General features: G+C 43.9%; 1 protein-coding gene across 1 annotated transcript in view; it reads right to left on the reverse strand.

Annotated features, from left to right (window-relative positions):
- The window catches only part of FBLN1 (fibulin 1), an 852642-nt gene that overhangs the window by 253536 nt on the left and 574410 nt on the right, over positions 1-24696 (reverse strand). Inside the window, exon 16 of the mRNA XM_085652428.1 lies at positions 16700-16834. Coding sequence (XP_085508554.1) covers positions 16700-16834 — 135 coding nt within the window. The remainder of the gene's footprint in view (positions 1-16699; positions 16835-24696) is intronic.

Genomic DNA, 24696 nt, shown 5'->3' on the forward strand with positions numbered 1-24696 from the left:
ATTGATTTCTCAACTTATTTTGGATACTCAACCCCTTGCTTTCTCTGTTCTCCAATCTAGATTTTCATTACCTTCATCCTCAAGAACGCAGTACAATCTTCTTTTTCCCTCTCTCTCCCAATTTCTTCACAACACTCCTATTAATATTGATTTTCCTACAACATACAGAAACTTATCCTCAGCATTGGAGAGTTCCCCTTCAGCTTCCATTATTTACAAAACTTTGCAACTGCTTTTAGACAGACAAAAATCTAAAATTGAATCAGCTTGGGAAAAGGACTTATCTCTGGAATGGCCAATCAATACGTGGTTATAAACTTTGGTCCAAAATTCACAAAACATCTCGGGCTGCTAATACCACACAAACCTTTTTTTTCATTTTTCATCATGCTCTTTTTTCCCCAGTACCATTGTCCTCCTTCTCTTCAGAAGTGTCACCTACCTGCTGGTCCTGTACCCATCCTGCTGCTGATTTAAAACACATGTTGTTTGATTGTCCTCCCATTTTTCAACTTTGGCAATCAGTTTGGTCCCAAATTCAGATAATCTTTAGAGTACAGATACCCTTTTCTCTCACAAATATTTTCCTAGGTTCACTCTCTCCCCAATGGCCTCATACTCCACTAGGTTTTAAACCTTTAGATTTACTATTAGCTATTGCCTTCCACTTAATAACTTCTAACTGGAAACAAGCCAATTCTGTCACTCATAGAGCTTGGTGGAATGCTATTTGTTTTAATCATCGGTTAGACATGAATTATGTCTCTCCAATATCCCTAGCAATCAAAAGAGATCTCTTATGGATTCCCTTAACCACTTATTTATCCTCTACTTCCTCCTCAAATGTGGCCTCTAAAAATATTTCAGATGATGTACGTAAAACTCCTTAAATCCCTCCCCTTGCCTTTTCCATTTTGATCAATTAGTTAGTCCTTTACTATTGAATGTTTATTATCATTTTTTGTAGCTTTACCCATGTTTTGCTTATTTGGTAAATAGCTGCTAGTTCCTGCTTGTAATTTTCTGACCGTTATATACTACCTATGAATAAGTTCCTAATTTGTCCCCCTTATCCCTTTTCTTTATTGTGTTCAATATGATGTATTTTCTCTCTATTTCACAGCTTCATTGTTTATTTCCTTTTGTATTTTTCCCTATTCATTCATTTTCATGTCTTCTAGGAATTGTAATATTAATTTTATTGCTGTTATTTTTCTTGTTCTCCCTCAATAAAATCAAACTTTTAAAAAAAATGAGTATATCAGTGGTGAGCTTGTGTGAGTGGGTGTATGAGAGGTTGTATGAGGGTATGAGTAGATGTGTGAGTGAGTCTGTGAATGATGTCATCACTGATGTCATGTGAGATGTCATCACTGATGTCACCGACCATGTCATGAGCGATGTAATATGTTTGGTCATAGGCAGTGCATTGCAGAGGCAAAAGATATAGTTTGTTCAGGTAACTATAACTGACAAATTTCACTGGTTTTGTATGAGTGAAATCTGAGCCTAACTATAACGTCCCTGTAACCTTTAGTTTTATCAGTGAATTTCTAAGGTTTTTTAAAATTCTATTTCCTAACTATAACATCCCTATAACCTTTGTTTTTTAAGTGAATTTGTAAGTTTTTTTTTTAAACTAATAGTCACATCTGCATAGTGGTGGACAAATGGAGCAGGGGCTACGACCAGCTGTCAGAAATCCGGCTGTGAAATTCTTTCAGTGAATTTCTAAGGGTTTTTTTAAATTCTATTTCCTAACTATAATGTCCCTATAACTTTAGTTTTTTAAGTGAATTTCTATGTTTCTTTTGAACTAATAGTCACATTTGCAGAGTGGTGGACAAAGGGAGCAGGGGCTCCTACCAGCTCTCAGGAATCCTGCTGTGTTGGACTTCTGGGCCCCAAGAACCCTCAGCATCCAAGAGGACTTTATCCCCCAACCAGCAGTGTGCCAGGAGGCGCATTTGCAGAGTGGTGGAGAAAGGGAGCGTGGCCCCCAAAGTCCTCTCAGCAATTGAGCTCTGCAGGACTCACTGGAAGTAACAGGTGGGGTTGTTAGCCCCAAGCACCCTCATCATCCTTCATCCCCCAGCAGCAGTGCACTGAGAGGTGCGTTGAGTGGTGGAGAAAGGGGGCATGTCCTCTGAACACATCTCAGCAACCCCACTGTGTGGGACTTACTGGAGGTAACAGGAGGGGTTGTTCATCCCCAAGGACCCTCAGTAGCCAAGGGGACTGCATCCCTCAACCAGCAGCGTGCCTGGATTCGCAATTGCTGAGTGGTGGAGAAAGGATGCATGGCCACTGAACATCTCTCATCAATCCTACTGTGTGGGACTTACTGGAAATAAAAGGAGGGTTGTTCTCCCCCAAGGACCCTCAGCATCCAAAGGTACTTCATCCCTCCACCAGAAGTGCACAGAGAGGCTCCTTTGCAGAGCGATAGAGAAAGGGGGTGTGGCCTCCGAAAACCTCTCAGCAATCCTACTGAATGGGACTTACTGGAGCAAACAGGAGGTCTTGTTGGCCCCCAAGGACCTGCAGCAGCAGAAAGGATGGATTGCAGAGTGCTGCAGAAAGGGGACGGGCCTCCGGGCTTGTGCTGGTAGCTTTTTTTTTATATAATTAAAAGAGAAGGGGGGCCGTGTGTCTTTCCCTAATTTGATCAAAATGCCACAGGGAGGTGGGAGTCCCCGGGGCTATGAAGCTCCAAGGAGGGGGCCCTGTTCGCCCCCTCCTATAAGTTATACACATGCCCCTGGGACCTAGCCCACCGGGGGTCGATAACAAGCAAAGGAGCGCTTTTTGTTTTTTAATTTTTGGTGGGAATTGCGGAACCAATGCGACTTCCACCAAAATGTTTTTTTTTTAAATGCTTTTTTGGCCCTGTGGGACCCCCATGAGGCCTTGGGGGTCAGGGTGTTTCTACATTGCCCCCTTTTTTTACTTTTTTTCCTATGACTCAGTTCAACGGAGTCACAAGATAGCTGTCAGCACTTCCTGGTTCAAAGAATTGGCAGCCAATCAGATCTTAGCACGAGATCAGAAGGGCTTGCGGATCCTCCGCATCCCTATATATACAACTGGAAATTTCTTTAAATCACTCAGCAACTACTGAACGGATTTACACCATTTAACAAAAAGGTCGCTTCCTGGACCAACAGCTACCTTTCTGCTAAATGTGGTGTAATTCCATTCAGCAGTTAGGGCTGTACCCTTGTTTAAAATTTCCTTTAGAAATTAATATGGGGAAAACGCATTTTGGGACCCCCATTTTTATCGACCCTGGCTTGACGGATCACCACAAGAATTTCGAGACAGCAGCTGAAATGAGGACCATACTAGCTTTAAAAATTACATGGAGATTTGTCAAACGACGCCAAAGTTATTGGCAAAACAAAAAACGTTCTTCCTATGGAAACTACATACTAACTATAACTACTAACAGAGCTCTGGGCGCTGTTAATGCAAACCAGTGCTATACTACCTTGTTCTTTGTCTCAATACCAACAGGGATAATAAATGTAGAATTACTGTCTGATCTGGGCCTAATCCCGCTTTGCCTGGTCATGGAGGAGAAGACTGCTCAGGAATTAATTTGCATACCATTAGCAATAGGAACTCTGATGACAGTAAACTGTGCTGTGCATGAAGAAGCAGATGAGGAAGCAATGAGATTTTATAACCTACAGGATGCATTGTGTCATTTGTCTTTTTAGTTCATACCATGAATTAACTTTGTTTTGCATTGCTGGGCCGTATCTCTGGGATTTTGGGTTAATTTGTAGTTTTCTTGAATTCCAGCACAAGGAGATCTTAGCATTGATTTTTCCACAATCATGTGAGCCTTTGTTCTTTTGAAAGTAGTGTAGGATTATGCCATTGTCGAGTATGTGTGAGAATTGCACAAAGCCCATCACCTTTGTATTCTGTTCAATGATCACTTTTCTAGTGCATTTTCTATCTTGGGGTATAGAACAAGTACAGTTCACTATATTTTCAGGAAGTGCTATCACAGTGGTTTTTGCAAGTGATGTTGTTAAGTGTCAAGCTATGTTTCAACATTATAAGTTCCAAGCTTCATTTTGACATGGAGCAATGAATATTGAACCTGGTGATCCTGGGACTCTATCATAAATGTGTCCCACCTTAGTGCGCAAGCTCTGAATGGGTCTATGTCCTTGTTCATCCTGGAACTCCTCTGCCTGTAGCACATACTAGGAAACACAAAGCAGTGATTGCCTCTTCATATTTCTGACCTGTCCTCTCTACTTCGCATACATTTACTCAGAAAACCTAGGAGTTAGTGTATGTGCTAAAAACAGCACAGTTTTGTCATACCTGGCACACAAACCCATTCTGGGTGTCAGATCAGTTACTACTCACAGATATTGTCTATGTACAACACTAACCTTTCAACCAAAGCTGGCAGGAGCAATGGCAAGTAGACAGTCCCACCACTCCCTGTGATGCCCTGCAAGGAGTACAAAATATACTGTCCCCCCTAACAAGTGCACCAAAGGGAATGGAGGAATGGATAAAACAATAAAAGTCAGCCTGCAAATATTCTGTTGTCAGGACATGGCCCTCGCGCTGGCTTGTTCTGGATGCTATGTTAACACTGCAGAAATACAGAACCAAAGGCTCTGGCAGGAGCAGGCAACATCAAGGACTCCAGAACACTTTACATCAGGAACGCGCCAAGCCAAACACGCTGGAGTGCATTGCACATGGCAACCAGGAAGTTTGGCAAGTGAGGACCCGATCAAGAGGTGTGGCAAAAATACCTCCGTATTCAAAATGGCCACTGGGGTAATGCCGCTCATGGATAACATAGCATCATGACAAGATGTTCATGATATGGCCAGTGATCCTTCTGTATGAGGGGATTTGACTCATCTAGGCATGCTTTTCAGAACATCAAGAAGCAAATTTAGGAACAGGTGTTAGATGCCACGTTTTATAGGGCAAAAATGATTCCGGGGGCATCTGTGTGTCCAGTGATATTTCTTGCCAGACTCCTGATGCCTAATCTTTAATAAAGCAAAGCTTTGTAATGCCCTTAGTGACAGAGGATGACAACATGGAGGTGCCACTTGCTCTGGACTGAGACACTGCTCACAGTTCAGCAGGAAACCTGCTAGCCACTACACAGCAACATGCAGTGAATATTGATTACCAATTATATGAGTCAGGCTCATAAAAGAAGGAGTGCAGAGAGTCCTGAGAGTTCAGGGATGTTGCAAATTGTCACATGGGCATATTAAGTGGCTTACTATGGCCCGAGTGAGTCATAGCTAGAACATTCATCACAGAAAAGATCCTAGAGGTATGGGCAGCACTTTTACTGCTTTGACGCCCTCTGGTTTCAAACAGTACAAGTGTATCAAAAGCCCAGTGTTTTTCAGTTTCCACTGAAAAGCTGATATTTCCTTTGACAGTGTTTTTTTGGATGTAATTGGTTTTAACTGAATACCAGAAACCCTATCCATATACAAGTAGATGGGACTGAACCATCTGTAACTGTAGGAGCAAATCAGTCCTACAGGAACAGAGTTATCGCTATCTAGAAACAGAGCACAAAGCACTCTGTTGCCTAATTGGTAAATTTCCCCAAGGAGGGAAAAACCCTCGGGGCTCAACCACACTTTTATTTTTTACATTCCGATTGGAAAGGGTATATGTGGGGTACCCTCCCTGTGACTTTCCTTGGCCCTGGAAACCCCATCCCAGATCCCTGATGCAAAAAGGAAGAAACAATGTTGCAAAGCACAGCAAGAAAGTCCCTGGGACCCTATCTCCCAAGTACAGAAGAAGAATGAGAGCTGCCATGCTACTGTTGGAATTGCCCCATGCAGACTAGAGTCCAGGGGACATGGAGTTCCACTGCATCCTGCTCCCTGTGCCCAGAGCAGTAGGATTCACTTTCACCCACAGCTGGGGCATAATAAGCAGCTGGCTCTTGTGTGGTACACTCAGAGAGTGCGGCGTGCACATAGGGAGTCAATATGGGACGCTGGGCATTGAGGCTCACACTGCGGCCCTCAACTATGAATAGTCACGAGAAGAAAACAAAGCCAAGCCGCAGACTGCAGCACAGCCGCTAATATAGTATGCCAAGCTGGGGCAGCCCTATAAGCCCCTGTGAGGGCCTACAAAATTTGAATATTGGCCTTGTGGTGCCCCAAGAATAGGCAGGGGAACCACCAACATTACAGAAATGTAGGGGTGGCTGCATGGAGTACAGCAAGCAATGTCAGGAAAGCTTTTCCAATGTCACCCCAGGTCTCCCAAGGGTTTAAATTCCTGACCCTGGGAAAGACTTTCTACTAAATAAAGCAATACTTGACCTGAAGCTTTTTGGTCATAAGCTCTTGAGTACAAGGACGACTGTAGGTTGGACTTAAAGCAACAGTAGCAGCATTGCAAGAGTAGAAATAGGACTTTGGGACATGCTATTCAATATTCAATTCAATGCTTTATTGACAATGTTGGTGAACAATGCAAAGTTGAACATTATAAAAAACAGTATTGTAAAAGCTGTTGAATATTGATACTGTCTCCATTGACTTCAGTGGTCTTGCAATGGTGAATTATAACTTGTTGCAACTTTTACTGATGTGTTGATCCTCTGACAAAGCCATTAGCCCTGCCTTATTGATAATGACACCCCCTGATATGGGTGTTTCTTAAGCTGGGGGTTGTAACCCAATGGTGAGTCACAAGAAGATTTTTTGATGGGTCCTGAAAGTCCAAGCGATAGATAAAGATGCCTTTAAATTCTGTATTTATCTTGTCACATTGCTGCTCTTCAATGACAGAGGTCAAATGTCAGGCTATGTCTTCTGACAAATTACAGCTTTTTTAACATGGAGATTGGGGTTTACAAACTGCTTACACGTTGCAGTCCAAGAAAGAAACGTAAAATGAATTATGTGAAAATCGTGCTGGGATAAAGATTGAAGCAACAGAACACCAATGGGTTTGGCTCCAATCAGTAAGGCTGAGCCCATTCAACAACAAAAACAATGCAGGTGCCAGTACTGATAGTCCTTAATAAACAAGTTAAACCATGGTGCAAGACCACTCATCAATGACAGCCGGATCTATTGAATAGTTTTTATTTTAGATAATTTTTCTTATTTAGTATTGTCTTTTTTAAGAATCACATTTCAACAATTATATACAATATTACCAAAACACGACCATACTTTTTACGAAAACGAACAAAAGAACAAGATAAAGATTGTAGTATTCAATAGTAAAAACCAAAAACGAAGTACATTTGTTTGTATTTCTAAAATGTGATGGAAACAAAGATTTTAATAGGATCAAAATAAATAAAGACACTTTTACTTGACCCGAGTCACACACATCAACATTTGTGTGAAATATAGTTTTAGCGGTACAAATTGATGTCTCTGTAAATATAATGGCCACTTCAATTTGTGATTCATTCGACCCTGTACTGCTTCAAATTAGTAACCAATTAATTTATGTCACTCAAAGACATCCCTAACTTACTTATATATTATAATCCCTTATTTTGAATGACTCCTTTGTTGACACTGTACGGTACCTGATAATTGATACCCAAGCCCATAGGGTAGCCCTTTTGTACAGTACAGGAAAAGATTTGCATGTCATCATAAGTTTGGATACTTGCAAATCTTCAATTCTTGCATATCACACACCTGCCTTCTGTCCAGTTCTCCTGGTACCATCACATACATTTCTTTACTTTTCGTCTGTAAATCTTTGTTTTAAAGGTACTTAACATAAAAGGCTTTAATAAGCTGGGGGTCATTATGATTAATAGGCTGTGCTGCTTTCAACTGCTAACACCTCTGAGACATGGACAGACTGCAAATCAAGTACTGGTAGGAGAAATTGTTCGCTGACTAATCTCCACTCAGCTTGAACACAGACTGTATTGTGGCAAAAGGAAGCCATTTTTGCGAAACTGTCCGGCCCACATTCCTGACATTCCAATACCTAAGCTTGTTTCTAGTTGGTCAAAGGGGAATGTTATCAATGCATTCCAAACATGCATGAGGATCCTATGAGGTATAGTCATGCCTGCTTAGATTTATGCAGCATGTACCAGGGATGGCAGGCATTTCATGCTTTGTGCAGCTCCTCTGTTGCTCATGTTGAATGTCTTGGGTGTTTATCCTGTCTGCCTGTAAGCAATACATGCCATGCAATAACCTCTTTTGTTCCTCAGTGGTCCCAGCAAGCTGTTTGAGTGTCAAGGTTGCCCTAATATTGATCAAGTTCTAAATCTGTACCAGGGGTGGGTGGTACCCTCTGAAAATGGTGAGGCGAGCGAAGTGCCCCACCACTTCCCAAAAAACAAAATAAAACACTCCCCCTCAAAAAGCCCAAAGCAAAAACATGCATCCCTCCAAAACCCCAAAATAAAATCTTCCCTCCAAAAACCCAAAATAAAACAACCCCTCCCTCCAAAATTCGAAAAAAAACTAGAATAACATTTTAAATAAATAAAATAAATGGCTGCATGTCCTTCTCAGTGTTCCACTATCTGAATCTGCTGTGGAAGTCGAGCTCCCCTAACCAATGCAGACGCTGCTCTCATGCTATTAATCAGCATAGATCCATGGATTGGATGGAGTGGACTGGCTAGACACTTCTTCAGGCCCTAGAGGCCTGTGCTTGTTCTCCACCTAATTGTCTAAGACAGCTGGGTGGAGAGCTTCAAAGTGGGCATGTTCCTTTGGCTAGAGAAAGACAGCCGACCAAAGTGAGATATGAGCACTTTGGAGCATCCAGCCATCCTTTGGAGCATCCAGCCATCCATTGCTCTTGTCCTATGCTGCCAATCAGTAGCAGAGGATACGCACCGGATGTCTCTCGGCAGGCTGGCTGCTGCAGTGCGCACGTCGTAAAAAGAATATGGCAATGAAATCTTTTCATTGCCATTTTATTTATTCCTGCGCAGCTTGCATCGGGCAAGTGGTGATGCTCCTTCACCCTTGTGAAGAAACCGCCACTGATCTGTATTTGAAATTCTAGTCTCCTAGTTCTAAAGTTGAAAACTCAACTACTAGACCTCTTGTGCTTCTTTGGAAAAGGCTGAATAAACCAGTCCAGTGAGAAGTGTTTTCATGACTCCCACCACTGGGCAGTATGGAGGCTACAGATACAGTTGTGAGCTGCCAGATTCTAATTTCACCCTCATGGGTGCAAACGCTTAGGTGCCACATTTGAACTCAAGAATTGAGAAAGAATTAAAATTCAGCGAATCCTTACCTCAAGGAACCTGCAAGTCAGATAAATGAAGAATATCCATTTATTATGTATCTTGAATAATGAGGAATATTACTTGATCAAGGTTTGTTGTACTAGGAGTAAACATCTCAGATGAAATGGGATTGCTAGTAAGGATGTCTACATAGAGTGTTTGAAAACTATTCTAAATGAATGTTTATCATGGGCTTGTCACAGTTTGTAAGCAGTTTACCATTCAATCTGTCATAAAATCTGTTATACTAAGCTGTCCAAACTGCCCTGCCTTAAGTCCTAAATGGGTTGTAAAACTTGTGATGCAGGCAGTCATGCAGGTGACTGCTGTGCATTTGCAGAGATCATATAAGCGTACATGCAAGTGGCCTTGCAAGCAGTCATACAAATGGTCATGGCAGCATATAACTACCAGATAGCAAAGGGATACCAGTGAAATACTATACATAGTTAACCCAGGAGCGAGAGAACCCGAGCCTGTGGCGTCAGTGCCAAGCCACCAGGAAACACAATATAGCATTAACCCAGAATCGCCTTAATCCTAGCCCCTGGGGGCAGTGCCAAGCCAAGAAGAAACACTGTTTGCTCATGAATGTACAAGGTAACAGAATTATCAGTCAAACAACACTGATGGATACTGACTGTAGATGGAAATACCTTCAGATTATGGATCTGTTCCTTTCACATATATTAAACGCTGTGTGCGTTAGCAGATTTAAAAACTAATGACTAATAATACAGATTAGCATGGGTCTGAGCTGATGATAATCAATAGTGCTTTAGGCTCTGAGCTCCAATCCCCCCCCAAAAAATCTGCATATTAGACACTATTGCACATGACAAAAAAGCGGAACATTCACACCATGACTCAATTTTGAAGTAGGATTAGTGTGCGTTTACACTACTGCATGTACTCCTTGTCCTGACACCTCAAGTATTCTATGCAAAGAGATGAACACCCTCAGGGTTGTAACCTTGTGGTTTATTTATACACTTTACAATGAATCTCCTGCATTCCTTTACACATCTAAACGTGCATGCATCCAATTAAAGTAGCACTGGCAAAGCCAATCAGTCTCGTTTTTTAGGTCTCGCCTGACCCAGCGCATGCGCTGGTCTGGCGAGACTTTTAGTGAGGGCTCAAAAAATGCTACCATGGCCAGCCTAGAGCTACAGTGCATGTGCGCGGGCGCGCGCTTAGGAACAGAGGCACCATATGGCAAACCTCGTCATGCTCATTAAGCGCCCGCGATCACTTTCACGACGCCCCTTTGATGTTCTCGTTCAAAGAACATCAAACATCAAAGAACATGTTGTTGTGTTAATGCTTTGCTGCGCCCGTTTGACTTACAATGTGCTTTCTCTTTCCACAAACTCGATGTTTGTGTTCCTTTAATTTGAGATGCTTTTAGTATTACTGTTTTGTGACTTGACTTAAGGAACATTAAGGAAATGTTACCGTGAAACTGGACAACAAGTTCACAGTGTTTATTTCTGATCGCAGTGGCTGCTTCATGTCCGTTGTACCATTCAGGGAGTCCTTTCGTTGGTGCTTTCATGAGGACATGATGAGGAAGCTGGAAACTTTTGACACATTCTCTTTAAAAGCACAGCATGTTGGCGACTGATTAGTGGATTAGACCTATGTAGCGCTTTAGATCTCAAAGCGCTATGGTGGGTGCAGCAGTTATAACTCATGAAATAAGGGGTGCAACTCACAAGGAGGGGGCGGGTTTGAGTGCACATTGGCTGCAATCAAACTCATAAGATGATGGGCTGTGTGTATCCATTATCAGCACTCCGTCTTACCTAAGTGATCTTGTTTTTTAGGTCTCGCTGAGCCAAAGGCTCGAAGAGACATTTTGTATGTGGGATTTTCAAAGTGCTCCCCGCAGTCTTTTGGCTGGCCTAAACCTTGAGTGCACGATGACATGCACGTGCACAGCTGCTCCCACTCCCCCCTCCCTTCTCTATAGCTTTGGCTCCTTTGTTTTTTATTACATCCTCCCTTATCTCCCCGCTCTTTTCACACTACCCCCTCCCTTCTAATCAGTTTCCTTTCTGCTCCTTGGATTGACCTTCCCCCTCCCTTCTCTCCCCACTTCATCGCAGAGATGGAGGAGACAGAGCCATCCTGCATGGTTAATGCTTTTGCAGGTTTCAGTTTTCAAATGTAGTTTTCAAATGTATGCAAACTGCACATTTCACTCAACTGCACACACACACGCGTGCACACATTCACACAGACACACACACGCATTCTTTTCTACCTTTATTGGTTCAGGCATCAATCGGTAGTGCACGAAAATCATTATTCAGCAGGATAGAGACATTTAAACTGCTCAGATATCAGTCAGCGGCGCACGAGAAATCATTATTTGGCAGGATAGAGCCATTTACACTGCGCGTTTTCTTTCACTTTTGAGCTCACGAGAAATCATTATTCAGCAGGATAGAGACATTTACACTGTTCAGACATCAATCCGCGGCGCACGAGAAATCATTATTTAGCAGGATAGAGACACTTACACTGCGCGTTTTGGTTTACTTTTGAGCTCTTTTAATTCCCACCTCCCTTCTAATCAGATTCCTTTCTGCTCCTCGGATTGACCTTCCCCCTCCCTTCTCTCTGACCTTCCCCCTCCCTTCTCTCCCCACCTCATCGCAGACACGGAGGAGACAGAGCCATCCTGCATGGTTAACATCTCCCTCTACCACTCTCTCTAACCCTCTCTCTACCCCTCGCAATCTACCACTAAAAACAATAGCTTATACAAATTTTTGAAATGTCTTTCAAAATACGCAGATGCGGAGGAGAGAGCCATCCTGCATGCTTAAAGCTTTCACAGGTATTAGTTTTCATATTTATGCAAAATGCAAATTTCACTCAACTGCAGCGCACAAGATCTCATTATTCCGCAGGAGCATTCAACATGTTTTTGAAATTTCTTTCGAAATAGAGACCTTTACACTGCGTACTTATTTTTTACCTTGGAGCTGTTTTATTGAACATTAATAATGCGTCCATCCCTCATGTACCTTGGTCTTGCTACAAGCCACCTCTCCAGTGCTTAGTTTGTGAAATATGGAGTGCCGGGCCCACCATTCCTTATATGTTGGGGCTGCCTCTGCGTGCGCTTATTTAAAGGGATCACAATGGTGGACTTACATAAAAGAAAACCAGCACTGTGCCATCTTTGTCACGCATAACGGGCTTGTCCTTTTAAATATACACAGCGCGTGCTTTTTGGAATTACGCTCAGAAGGTGCAATGTAAAAAGCTACATGCACGCGCTCTATATATTTACAAAGAATTAGTGGCGGTGGTGGAGGGGTGCCATACAATTCCGGCACCCTGGGTCAGTGAGGTGCAATGGGGAGACTTGCAGTAGTTGCGCCTTTTAAACAGTCAACATTTGGAAACTTGTTGAATTGGTTTATTTATGCCACGCAAACCCAAAAGCAAAACCCCTTAAAATGCATGGCACCCTGTAACGTTGAAGAGAACATTTTACTTTCACTGGTTTATTTGGAAGTGTCTCGGCCATTATGTGGTTCTTCCCTTTGCAATTAAGAGTACTCCATGGTACTCACAATATTCAGAGGTGCTGGGATTATGGTATGGGGTAACAAATTATGTGGCACGGTTATCTAAATGGTACATCAAGAAAATGCAACTTATGTGGCAGGAAGATTTCACTATTTGATCATTTTAAAACATATATTCTGGCTGGGAACATTTGGCAGGGGATAGCGCACTCGGAGTCTCTTTACTGCTCACAAAACTTCTTTTGCTCTCTTTGTACCTCGCACTAACTCTCTACCTCTCACTCTCTCTTTTCACATCTCCCTCTACCACTCTCTCTAGCCCTCTCTCTACCCCTCGCAATATACCATTATAATAAATAGCTTCGACATTGACACGAGTTTGAGCTATTGGCATTGCACATAACAATGCCTTTTATTTTTGAATAGTTTTTAGAAACATAAATAAAAGGATTTTTTATTTACAATACCAATAGGTTAAACTCTCGTAACTGCGAGACCTATTGCATTGCAAATGCTTGTTTGTTGTGTCAATGCTTTGCTGCACCCGTTTGACTTACAACGTGCTTTCTCTTTCCACAAACTCGATGTTTGTGTTCCTTTATTTTGAGATGCTTTTAGTATTACTGTCTCACACACACAAACACATACAACCACAACCAACCACACACACAACCACACACACACAACCACAACCACACACAACCACACACAAAACCACAACCACACCCACACAACCACACACACACACAACCACAACCACACATACAACCAACCACACACACAGCCACACACAACCACACACACAACCACAACCACACCCAACCACAGCCACACACAACCACACACACACACACAACCACAACCACACACACAACCACACACAAACACACACACACCCACAACCACACCCACAACCGCACCCAACCACAACCACACACACAACCACACATACAACCACACACACACAACCACACATACACAACTACACCCAATCACACACACACAACCACACACAAAACCACCCACACAACCACACACACAACCACCCACACAACCGCAACCACACACACAACCCCAACCACACACACAACCACACACACAACACAACCACACACATACACACAACCACACACACACACAACCACACACACACACACAACCACACATCCACACACACCCACAACCACACCCGCACACACAACCACACACACAGCCACAACCACATACACAACCACACATACAACCACACACACACCACACCCAACCACACACAACCACACATCCACACACACCCACAACCACACCCGCACACACAACCACACACACCGCAACCACAACCACACATACAATCACACACAACCACACATCCACACACACCCACACCTGCACACATGACACCACACCCAACCACACACAACCACACATCCACACACACCCACAACCACACCCGCACACACAACCACACACACCGCAACCACACACACAACCACACACACAACCACACACAACCACACACACAACCACACACACACAGAAGCACACACACAAGCACACACACAACCATACACACAACCACACCCAACTGCACACACACAACCACACAACCACACACAACCACACACAAACACACACACACAAAACCACAACCACACATCCACACACACCCACAACCACACACACAACCACAACCACGCACAACCACACAACCACACACACACACCACACACAACCACACACACAACCCCACAACCACACACACAAACAACCACACACAACCACACATACACACACACACCCAAAACCACACACACAACCACACACACAACCACACACACAACCACACACCCACACACACACAAGCACACACACAAGCACACACAACCACAACCATACACACAACCACACACAACTGCACACACACAACCACACAACCACAACCACACACACAACCACAAAACTACACACACAACCACAAACACAACCACACACACAACCACACACACACAACCACACACACAAAACCACAACCACACCTAACCACACATCCATGCATGCACCCACAACCACACCCGCAACCACACAACCACACACACACACAACCACACACACACACACACAATCACACACACAACCACACCAAGCATTGGCATAGCCAATAGGTCTCGCCTTTGGGACCTTATAAGTGTTTAGCCACGCAACAGTTGATGTGGTTGCACCAAGGATATTGTGCAGCATAACTAAATACTTAGAAAGTCCCAAAAGCGAGACCTATTGGCTATGCCAATGCTTGTTAATGCTTGACAGTTGTCATATTTATATTGCCAATGCTTGTAAAACTTCTCTAGCATGGGTGAAGACAATATCATTGGCTGGCCATCTTCGCATGGCAATTTTTTATAATTCCAAGATAGCTGTAATATGACGTGTGGACACATGCGGCCCATCTTGGAAGTATAGAAAATAATGTGCAGCCATTTTGAAATTTTGATATTTTCTCTATTTATAAGATGGCTGCCATGTTGCATCGATATTAAGCACATGTTAAAGTATTGGGTACAATACTGTCTGTAACATGAACACAACATAAGGGGTGCAGAAAGCGTGGGAAAGGGCACTCCCATTGTACAAGAGATATGAAGGACTGGAAGAATGAATTTTCTTCAGGTAAAGAAGAAATGAAAAAAGATGCTTTTAGAAAAATTATACAAGTTTCCATGTGAGAAGATTTTCATCCAAGCGAATGCTATGCTAATGGTGGACAATTATACACATTGTAACTTTCAACTTTACTTCATATTTGTGAAAAACAGAAAAGCTGCAGCACTACTTCATTCAGCGGTCATTAATGTCAATCTATTGGTGGGTGTGTATATAATGCAAACGGTTTTTAAATTCTCAATATTAACATATTTAATTATTCTACTTCATAAAATTATTCAGATGTGTCAGTAGAACACTTGGAACATTAATTATCTAGTATGGTAAATTGTTACGAAGTTGAGAACAGCCTCCTTTTTTATCTAAAGGAATATTTAATGCACTTCTCATATGATCACCCATATTGTCAAAACATTGTGGTGTCCTTTCTTCCCCTGCACTATCAGAGTGCATTGACAAATACATTTAAAGTGGAATGCGTAGTTGCCTGTCTTACTGATGAGCTCATTAGAAAAGGCAATAAGCAGAGATATTGTTCTATCGAACATTAATATTTGAACATCAAGAGATTAGGTTTACTATGCCTAGTCTTCAAGTTGTGATTGATATATTTCATGTTTATTTTAAACTTCATAGAGTTCCTTAGAAGGTATTGCGTGCGTGGATAACCAGATGTGTGGGGAATAAAGGACACATTTTAGTGCCAAAAAAGTGGTAGTCTTTTGTTTCTTTCTACTGTGACCTGAAAGAGAACTGAGGGAAAATATGAGAAACATAGCAATAAGGAATGGTATAAAGAGATAAGGGAGAGGAAGATATTAAGAATGGTTTAGGAATTAGGAACATAGGAAGAGGCCAGGACAAAAAGCCATGAAGAAAAAACTAATGAGGAGGAGAGGGAGTAAAGGCCAAATTTTACTGGAATCGTACACATGACAAATGTAAGTTACATTGAAAGAAACCGGATTTATTTTTGATAAAAAAAATCCACCAGAACAGGTTTCCTGCTACTAATTTTTCATCCTGTTCACATATAAATATCTCTGAATGCTGCTTTCAGGTATTTTCTTGACTTATACATTCACGTGTTCTTCTTTTCCAAGGCTTAAAAATTAGGTTAGGAAAAATTAAATCTAATTTTAATGAGAATATTGCATCAGCAAAGAAACATTCTGCTCCAGGACAAAGTTACATGTTGGCAGGAGAAAAATAATAAATTACTTACCCACTGTCATGCCGTCAATATACCGTTTGGTAATGTCAAAGGAGTCCCTCAGGTTTCCTTCGGTTATGTCGAATATGATATCTGCATGGTAGTTTGGTTGATACGCAGGTGTGATGGCACGAAGGAAAATTATTTCTGAGAAAAAAAAAGAAATCGGGGGAAAATTAGAATGCACAAATTGCACAAAGAATATGTGCACAGTGCTTTGAGAAACGCATAGTATAGCAACCAACTTGTTACAGCATACCTCCTTTTTCGCATAAGACAGAAGAAATTAGTATAATCGGACTATAAGAATCTCAGTAAAGACTACTCCAAGAACATTGATTTCATGTATAACTATATAAAAGAAATACAAATAGCATTTTATGCCAGCCCCTTTTCAATTGTTTTGTTCTAATATGCATCAGCCAGCAGGAGTATTCATCCAAAGTAGGTTTATAAGATTCATAAAACAGTCAATGCTTTTAGGAACAAAGCTCTGCAGAATTACATTTTTATAGAGCACGTTTGGTCACCACATTTCAGAATGTTTTACTGAAATGGATGATCAAAATATTCTCAGAATTGATAGAAAATATGTCCCCAATCTAGCTTTCTAGAGTAATAACAATTATTTCAATTACGAAAAAAACTCCCTCATTTTGTTCATTGTTAAAGGAAATGCTTTAGGTTTTACATCAAGATGGCGTCAGATGTGCCACACTTTTGTGATAAATACAGAATGTGAGCACTTTAGTTCTTCATTTGATGACTGTGGGAAGCTGTAGTAGAACACTGGGACATCAACTGACAGGCTGTTGCTGCCAAGGCCGGCTTTAGGGCAGTGTGACCATTGCAGCCGCACCTGGCGCTGACCTTGGGGATGGGCCACTGTGTTCACAAATAACATGTTTTTAAAAGCATGTGCTGCAAAGTGCAGTGTGTGTCCCCCAGCTTCAGACAACCACAAAAATGTCACAATAACTCTGGAGATTAACGCTACTGCTGGGGAGACCACTGAGTTTTGTCTAGTGGCAGTTTTGACTCACTCTAAAGTAGCACAGAGGGTGAATGCCCCTGCTGCAAAGAACGTGCATCACGCAGATCACAGAACTGTATATTATGTTGATAGCTCAGTGGGTTACTGCTTTAGTCACAGAAATCCTTTTGTTACTTGCAGTTCAACAGTTACACAATACTAATATAGCACAGTGACCTATGAACTGTCAAAGAGCTGTATGGAAACTTCATGGTATACATTATATCTTTGTTTTTCCCCAATCTTTCATTATTCTAATGTTGCTAATAATGATTAGTTTGGGTAGAAATACATTCTTATTAGTAAAGCAACCCACCCCTCCCCAACCACTGTGGTATGTCCTAAATCCTGAGTTTGTGCTTTGCCAGACCAATCCCTCTTTAAATATGCTGCCTAAAAGTATCGGTCATGTGATGCCCACACATTTCAATCCTCATTGTCTTTTGTAACATGTCTTATAGACTGATTTACACATGTATAATTCATTGCCTCTGTATGATGTGTGTTGTAAAGTGCTCTGGCACCCTATACTGGTATGAGTAGCGCTGTAAAAAACTTAAATGTATGTCAGAGAGGGGCTATGGAAAGATGAGAGGGCATTGTTACACGGTGGTAGTGAGGGAATCCGTGGAAAAGAAGGAGATCATGGGGTGGCACCAAAAAGATTGTTGCACCGGGCAACACCAGCGCTAAAGCCGGCCCTGGCTGCTGCTTTTGGAAATACACGTTTTACTAAGAATATCAGACTTCATTCTCACATGGCTGAAGACATGAGTGTGAATTTATAGAAAATGCGCTCGTTTTAGTTTTTGGATCACCATTCTTAACGTCTATCAGAAAATCATGAGAAGTAACAGTTTTCTCCCGAACATGGTTCATCAAATCCCAGCAGAGAGTCAGCTTTTTTTCATGGGGCACAAATGATTTATGTTCTGGATAAATATGTTATCAACCTTTATATGTGCTCCTTTTGTGACCCTCAATGCCTGGCCGTCACCACAGGACATTTCCATAAGGACCATGACCCCGAGCCCTGTAAGGCCTGCCACAAAAAGGTATCCATTTTGTGGCCAGCCAATCAAATGGTTTCCTATGGGGCCCTCCCATATGCTTCTGGGGGTCAGAGAGAGCTCACCGTGCTCCTTTATATTTTTTTCGTTTATTTTTACCCGAGTCCTGTGATATCTCCCTCAGCATACTGATCATGTTGTGGCCAGCCAATAAGAATTTAATACTCCTGTTAAAAAAAGTGTCTGATCAGAGCATAGTTGGGCACCAATAGTCCAAGCATACTTGTTATTTTAACCCCTTCATGCCCACCCGAGCACCTCTTTAAATGCAGTTTTCTCTAAAAAAAAAAAAAGTAAAATAAAGTTCTACCTTTTTGTAAAATTTGGTGTACTTCTACAGCAGAATTTTCCTAAGGGAATTATTATGGAAATTGACGTTTTGGAACCCCTTCGTCTTGCCCCTGCTTGACGGATCACCCCAAAACATCCCAGGAGGGAGCTGATGTGGGTTAACTTCTTTTTTTGGAAAGTTTCATGCAGAATTGTCAAATGGCACCAAAGGTATTCGCAAAAACCATAACATGCTCTTCCTATTGAAACTCTGACCTAACTATAAATAAACAGCGGTGAAGGTTACTGTGTAAAACACACACACACATTTATATATAAAAATTATAATATTGATTTCCTAGTTATACAGGTTCCTAAAATGTCAAAATATTCTGTATGTCTTTTCTTATCAGCTCACATCTCTAGAGGTTTGAGGAACCTATCTGGCTGCCAGAACCCCCATACCTCTGAAACGAATCGCCCATGAACGGTTTATAAAAATAAAATTTTATTGTCTCTGGATGTATTCAGACAAAGGTCAACAAGGAGAATTAAAAGCATGAATAAGCCCTAGGACAGTCGTTCTTAACATGTGGTCCGGGGACTCCATGGCTTTCGACAAAGACCGTTCCAGTCGAAACGCATCAGTCTTTGGATTTGGGAGGTTTCTTTCTGTGTATCAGCTTAATACAGGGTTCTCTGCTTCATAAACAATGGGTACAACTCCCGACTCCGTCAGGAAGGCAGGATGGCAGTCTCAGTCGCAGTCTCTCTCTCTATCCTCTGTCCTCTGTCCTCTGTCCTCTATCTCTTCCATGGGATAAGGGTTTTTTGATTTGCCAATAACTTTAGTGCCGTTTGACGAATCTTGGCGAAATTTTAAAACTAATGGCCCACTCACTTCAGCTGTTGTGTTGAAAGTTTTGGGGTGATCCGTCAAGCAGGGGCCTAGAAACAGGGGGGGGGTCCCAAAACGCTTTTTCTCTATGTTAATTTACATAGGAAACTTTAGACACGGCTACAGCCCGAACGGCTGAACAGAATTTCACCAAATGTGGCAAAAAGGTAGCTCTTGGTTCAGAAAGCAATCTGTTTGTTAAATGGTGTAAATCTCTTCAGTAGTTCCTGAGAAATGTAAAGATTTCTCAGATATACAACTGTGGCCACTGTAGATCCGCAAACCCTTCCGATCTCGTGCCTGAGATCTGATTGGCTGAAAACACTTCAAACCAGGAAGTGTTGGCAGCCATCTTGAGACTCAGTTGAGCCGAGTCACAAGAAAAAAAGCATTTAAAAAAAAAAACAATTCATAGGATTTGCAGAGTAGCCCAGAATCTGCCAGAAAATGTATTTAAAAAAACGAAGCACAGGCTCCCACACTTCGTTTCCTTTAGGCCCCCGGGTAGTCCAGTAATAAAAAGAGATGCGGGGGCCTGCACGGGCCCCTGCAGCCACATAGATCGCCACATCCTGGGAGCTTATACTTTGAAGTGTGGGAGGCCACGCGCCCCCCCCCTGCAGCCCCTGGGACCGCCACCTCAGCGGGGCTATATTTACAAAAAAGCGTGAGGGGCACCAGCCCCCCACACAGCCCTGGGGACCACCAACTCCCTGGGATTAAGTATGTGAAATGCGTGGGGCCATGTGGAGGAGACTATTTGTATCAGGCCAATGCAAGCGCGCAGCGGGCGCGCCGATGGCGCGCCGGAGGCCGCGCCAGGACGGGCCGAGGGCGAGGACCCTCGCTCCCTACCGCAGACATTCGTCTGTTCTACTCCCGGGAGGAAATGCTGTCACTGCGCGCCCCGAAAAGTGCTGCATGTAAGTACGTGCATAAGGGGGTTGACCCCTTCACTGTCTGCTCGACCTGCAACACTACACAAGCGGACAGGGGCAAGCCTACACTGGCAATGGCCCTGCTTAACTGTCGTTCGCTGCCATGTCATGCAGTAGAGATTAATCTCCTGATACAAGACCACGATCTAGACATCCTGTTCTTAACTGAAACATGGATCACACCCAATTCAGGGGCGGGCGTGGTACGTGCCCTCCCCCCAGGCTTTCTCATTTACAATCTTGATCGACCCTCTGGTCGAGGGGGAGGCATAGCCATCATCTATAGAGATGTGTTTGTATGCAGGGCCTCTAACAGTGAGATTCAGGACTGTGAAAGCTGCCAGTTCTCTTTACGGATTTCCCCTACCACGACAGCATCGGGTCTGCTAATATATCGCCCCCCAGGTCCTTCGGGGTTCTTTACTAACTCTCTTTTGGAAACCGTTATGCAGATGGCCACTTCTACCTCCAATTTTATGGTACTGGGGGATTTAAACCTTCATTTTAATGATCCTTCCGACTTTACAGCCACTGACTTGGGTTCGGACTTGAAGGCTTATAATCTGACCCTTAGCAATCAGGGAGCCTCTCACATTAAAGGTCATCTTCTCGACCCGATCTTTTCTAATATCCCGCATGTAGAAGTCTTACCGGCCTGCCCCCTGCCATGGTCAGACCACTTTTTGATACCTTTTTCCATGCAATGTGACACCAAGGCCAACCCGTCCCCTGGAGTTTATTCTTTGGAAAGGGCTTGGTCTAAACTTTCATTTGAAAGCTGGACAGCGCAGCTCCAGAGCTCCTTCCCTCCCCTGGCCGATGATCCCTCCACGGCTGACCTGGCCTTTGATCAATGGCTTACCAACTCTCTAGATTCCATCTTGCCAAAAAAGAGAGTTGCTAAGAGTCGGAGCAGAACGGGTTCGGCCCCTTGGTACACCGCTGAACTACGCACCCTTAGGAGATGCTGTAAGAAGCTGGAGAGGACATGGAGAAGGGATTGGGAGGCGGCCAGTCGAGAGAACTATCGGGTAGCCATGAGGTCATATAAGAAAGCCCTTCGCGCTGCCAAGGCCAAATTTTTTGAGGAAAAAATTACTAGCGCCTCTAACTCTTCTAGAGAGACATTCAGAGTGATTAAGGAGCTTCTCAAAATCCCCGAGCCGCCAGTCATCCACGACAATCCCGCGGAAAAGTGCAGGGAACTCGCGGACTACTTCCATCTCAAAATCGAGAATATTCTTTCTCTGCTACCTCGGGTCACACAGAATACTTATGTAGCAGATCAAGGAAAAGGCACTCACGTTCTATTCGACTCTTTTGACCCGATAACTGAGATGGAAGTGACAAGGGAACTCAGCTCGATGAAGAGCGGCTCGCCAGACGACCCTGCTCCAATGAGATTCCTCAAACAAGTAGCCTCTGTTATCACGGCCCCTATCACGAACCTCATCAATCTTTCCCTTACTCAAGGGGTGGTTCCTCCAGGTTGGAAAAGGGCTGTGGTGAAGGCCCTCCTGAAAAAGCCTAGTCTGGATCCCTCGGACTTGGCTAATTTCAGGCCTATTTCTCTTCTGCCGGGACTTGGTAAGATCGCAGAAAGGCTGGTTAACTATCAACTTTCCAGCTTTCTGGAGTCCAACGGGCTGCTTCGAGAAACCCAAACCGGCTTCCGCCCAGGCCACGGCACGGACACCGCCCTCCTAGCAGTTGTGGACGAAGCCAGAAGCATGCTGGATTCGGGGGGGTCAGTGGCAGTGATCCTCCTGGATCTTAGCGCTGCCTTCGATACTGTTAACCATCAAGTATTGATCCAACGATTGTCCAACGTGGGAGTAAGAGGTGTTGTGTTGCAGTGGCTGCGCTCCTTTCTCACTGGCCGTACTTATCATGTATGGGAAGGTAGTGCGCGGTCTTCTCCTATCCCCCTCCAGTGTGGGGTCCCACAGGGCTCCTCCTTGAGTCCCACTTTATTTCATGTGTATATGTCTCCCCTGGAGGATGTGGTTGCACCTTTCGGGATAAAAATCGTCAGCTATGCTGATGACACGCAATTGGTGGTGGCTCTCTCCCAATTGATGAAGAACCCGGAGGTTTTGCATCAATGCCTGTCTCAGGTATACACCTGGATGTGCGACTCAGCGTTGAAACTCAACGGATCTAAAACTGATATTATGCTTCTGGGGCACAAGGCTCCCCCTCTCCCTCTGTCCAGCTGGCCTAGCTGCCTGGGAGATCTCCCCTGCTCCAAACAGGAGATTAAGAGCTTGGGAGTCTGGTTGGAGCAGGACCTTACCTTCAAGACGCAGGCAAAGAAGACGGCAGGGATCTGTTTTGGGCTTCTTCGCTCTGCCCGTAAGGTCCTGCCCCTTCTCCCCCCTACTTCCAGGAAGCTACTTATTCAGGGGCTGATTACATCTAGGTTAGATTACTGTAATGCGATCTTCCTTGGTGCCCCTGAAGCCACGCTGAACAAGCTCCAACAAGTGCAAAATGCCGCGGCCAGGGTACTAACCAATGCTCCTAGGAGGCAGTCAGCCAGACCAGCCTTGAAGATTTTGCATTGGCTCCCAGTACGAGAGAGAGTGAAGTTTAAGTCCCTCTGTATTGCCCATAAAATCCTGCAGGGCAAAGGCCCCCCTATTCTATCTAAATTAGTGGTACCCTATAAAGCTTCTAGACCCCTGCGTTCGGACCAGAAATCCCTTCTCAAGGTCCCCAGGGTGTGTAAGGCCCGCACTGGTGGCAGAAGATTCGCAGTGCATATCGCTACCCTCTGGAATGCGCTCCCGCTCGAGTTGCGTTCAGAAACAGGCACCCTGCGCTTCCGGAAACTGCTGAAAACCTATCTGTTCCCTCTTTGATGTGCCTTCTTGTTCCTGGTTAGGGTATGACTGATCAAGCGCTGGGATGCCCGAGGGTAACTGCGCGCTATACAAAACCGCCTACAATACAATACAATACAATAATCCCGAGGACCGCCACCTCCATGGGGCTAGTTTTACAATAAGGTGTGGGGGGGGGGGCTCCAGCCAGCCCCGGGGAGCGCCATCTCCTCGGAGCTATGTTAAAGATGGTAGGGGGCCCCATGCCCCCCCCCTGGAGCTGTAAATGGCCCTGGGGACCACTATCCTCCACTGCAATGTCCCACACCGCGAACATTGTAGTGTACACTTTGCTCTTGCTTTGGTCACAGTGAGCACACTTCGCTTTTTACCCCCAGGGGGGAAATGCATGCCAGCAGCTCCCTTGGGGTAAAATGCAATGCCGGCTCCTGCAGGTGGCGGGATCTGGCAGGGACCATGGGGTCTTCAGGTTCTCCCATCGGTCCCCAACCAACTGGGCCAATATTAGCCTGGGGAGGGGGACCCCCTCACTTAAAATGTAAAAATTCTTTTTTTTAAAGAAATGGCCTGGCCTGTAGGGGTTAGGGTCAACGGGCTGAGAAGGGCCGGAGAGGGGGCTGGTAGGCCATCTCCCTTGAAAATCAAAAAACAAAAATGGCCATGCCCCAGGGGATGGGGATCAAGGGGCCGAAATCGGCCTGGGGAGAGGGGGACAAGCATCACACCCCTTTCCAATATTATTATTATTTTTAATTGGTCAAGCCCCAGAGGATGGGGTACTCAGGGCCCAAAAGGATCAAGGGAAGGGGGGGCCACACAGCCTCCCTTACTAAAATAAAAATCAGAAGCCGGCAACCGCTGCAGGCCCTGTCTCCTTTCTCGACTACTCTGCAAATGCTGGCGCGCTCTTGGTTGAGGTAAGAAGCCCCCTTTGCTCTGGAGTGTCCTCTGGAG

The sequence above is a fragment of the Triturus cristatus genome, chromosome 4_1 (genome assembly GCF_964204655.1).
Source record: "Triturus cristatus chromosome 4_1, aTriCri1.1, whole genome shotgun sequence".
NCBI lineage: Eukaryota > Metazoa > Chordata > Amphibia > Caudata > Salamandridae > Triturus > Triturus cristatus.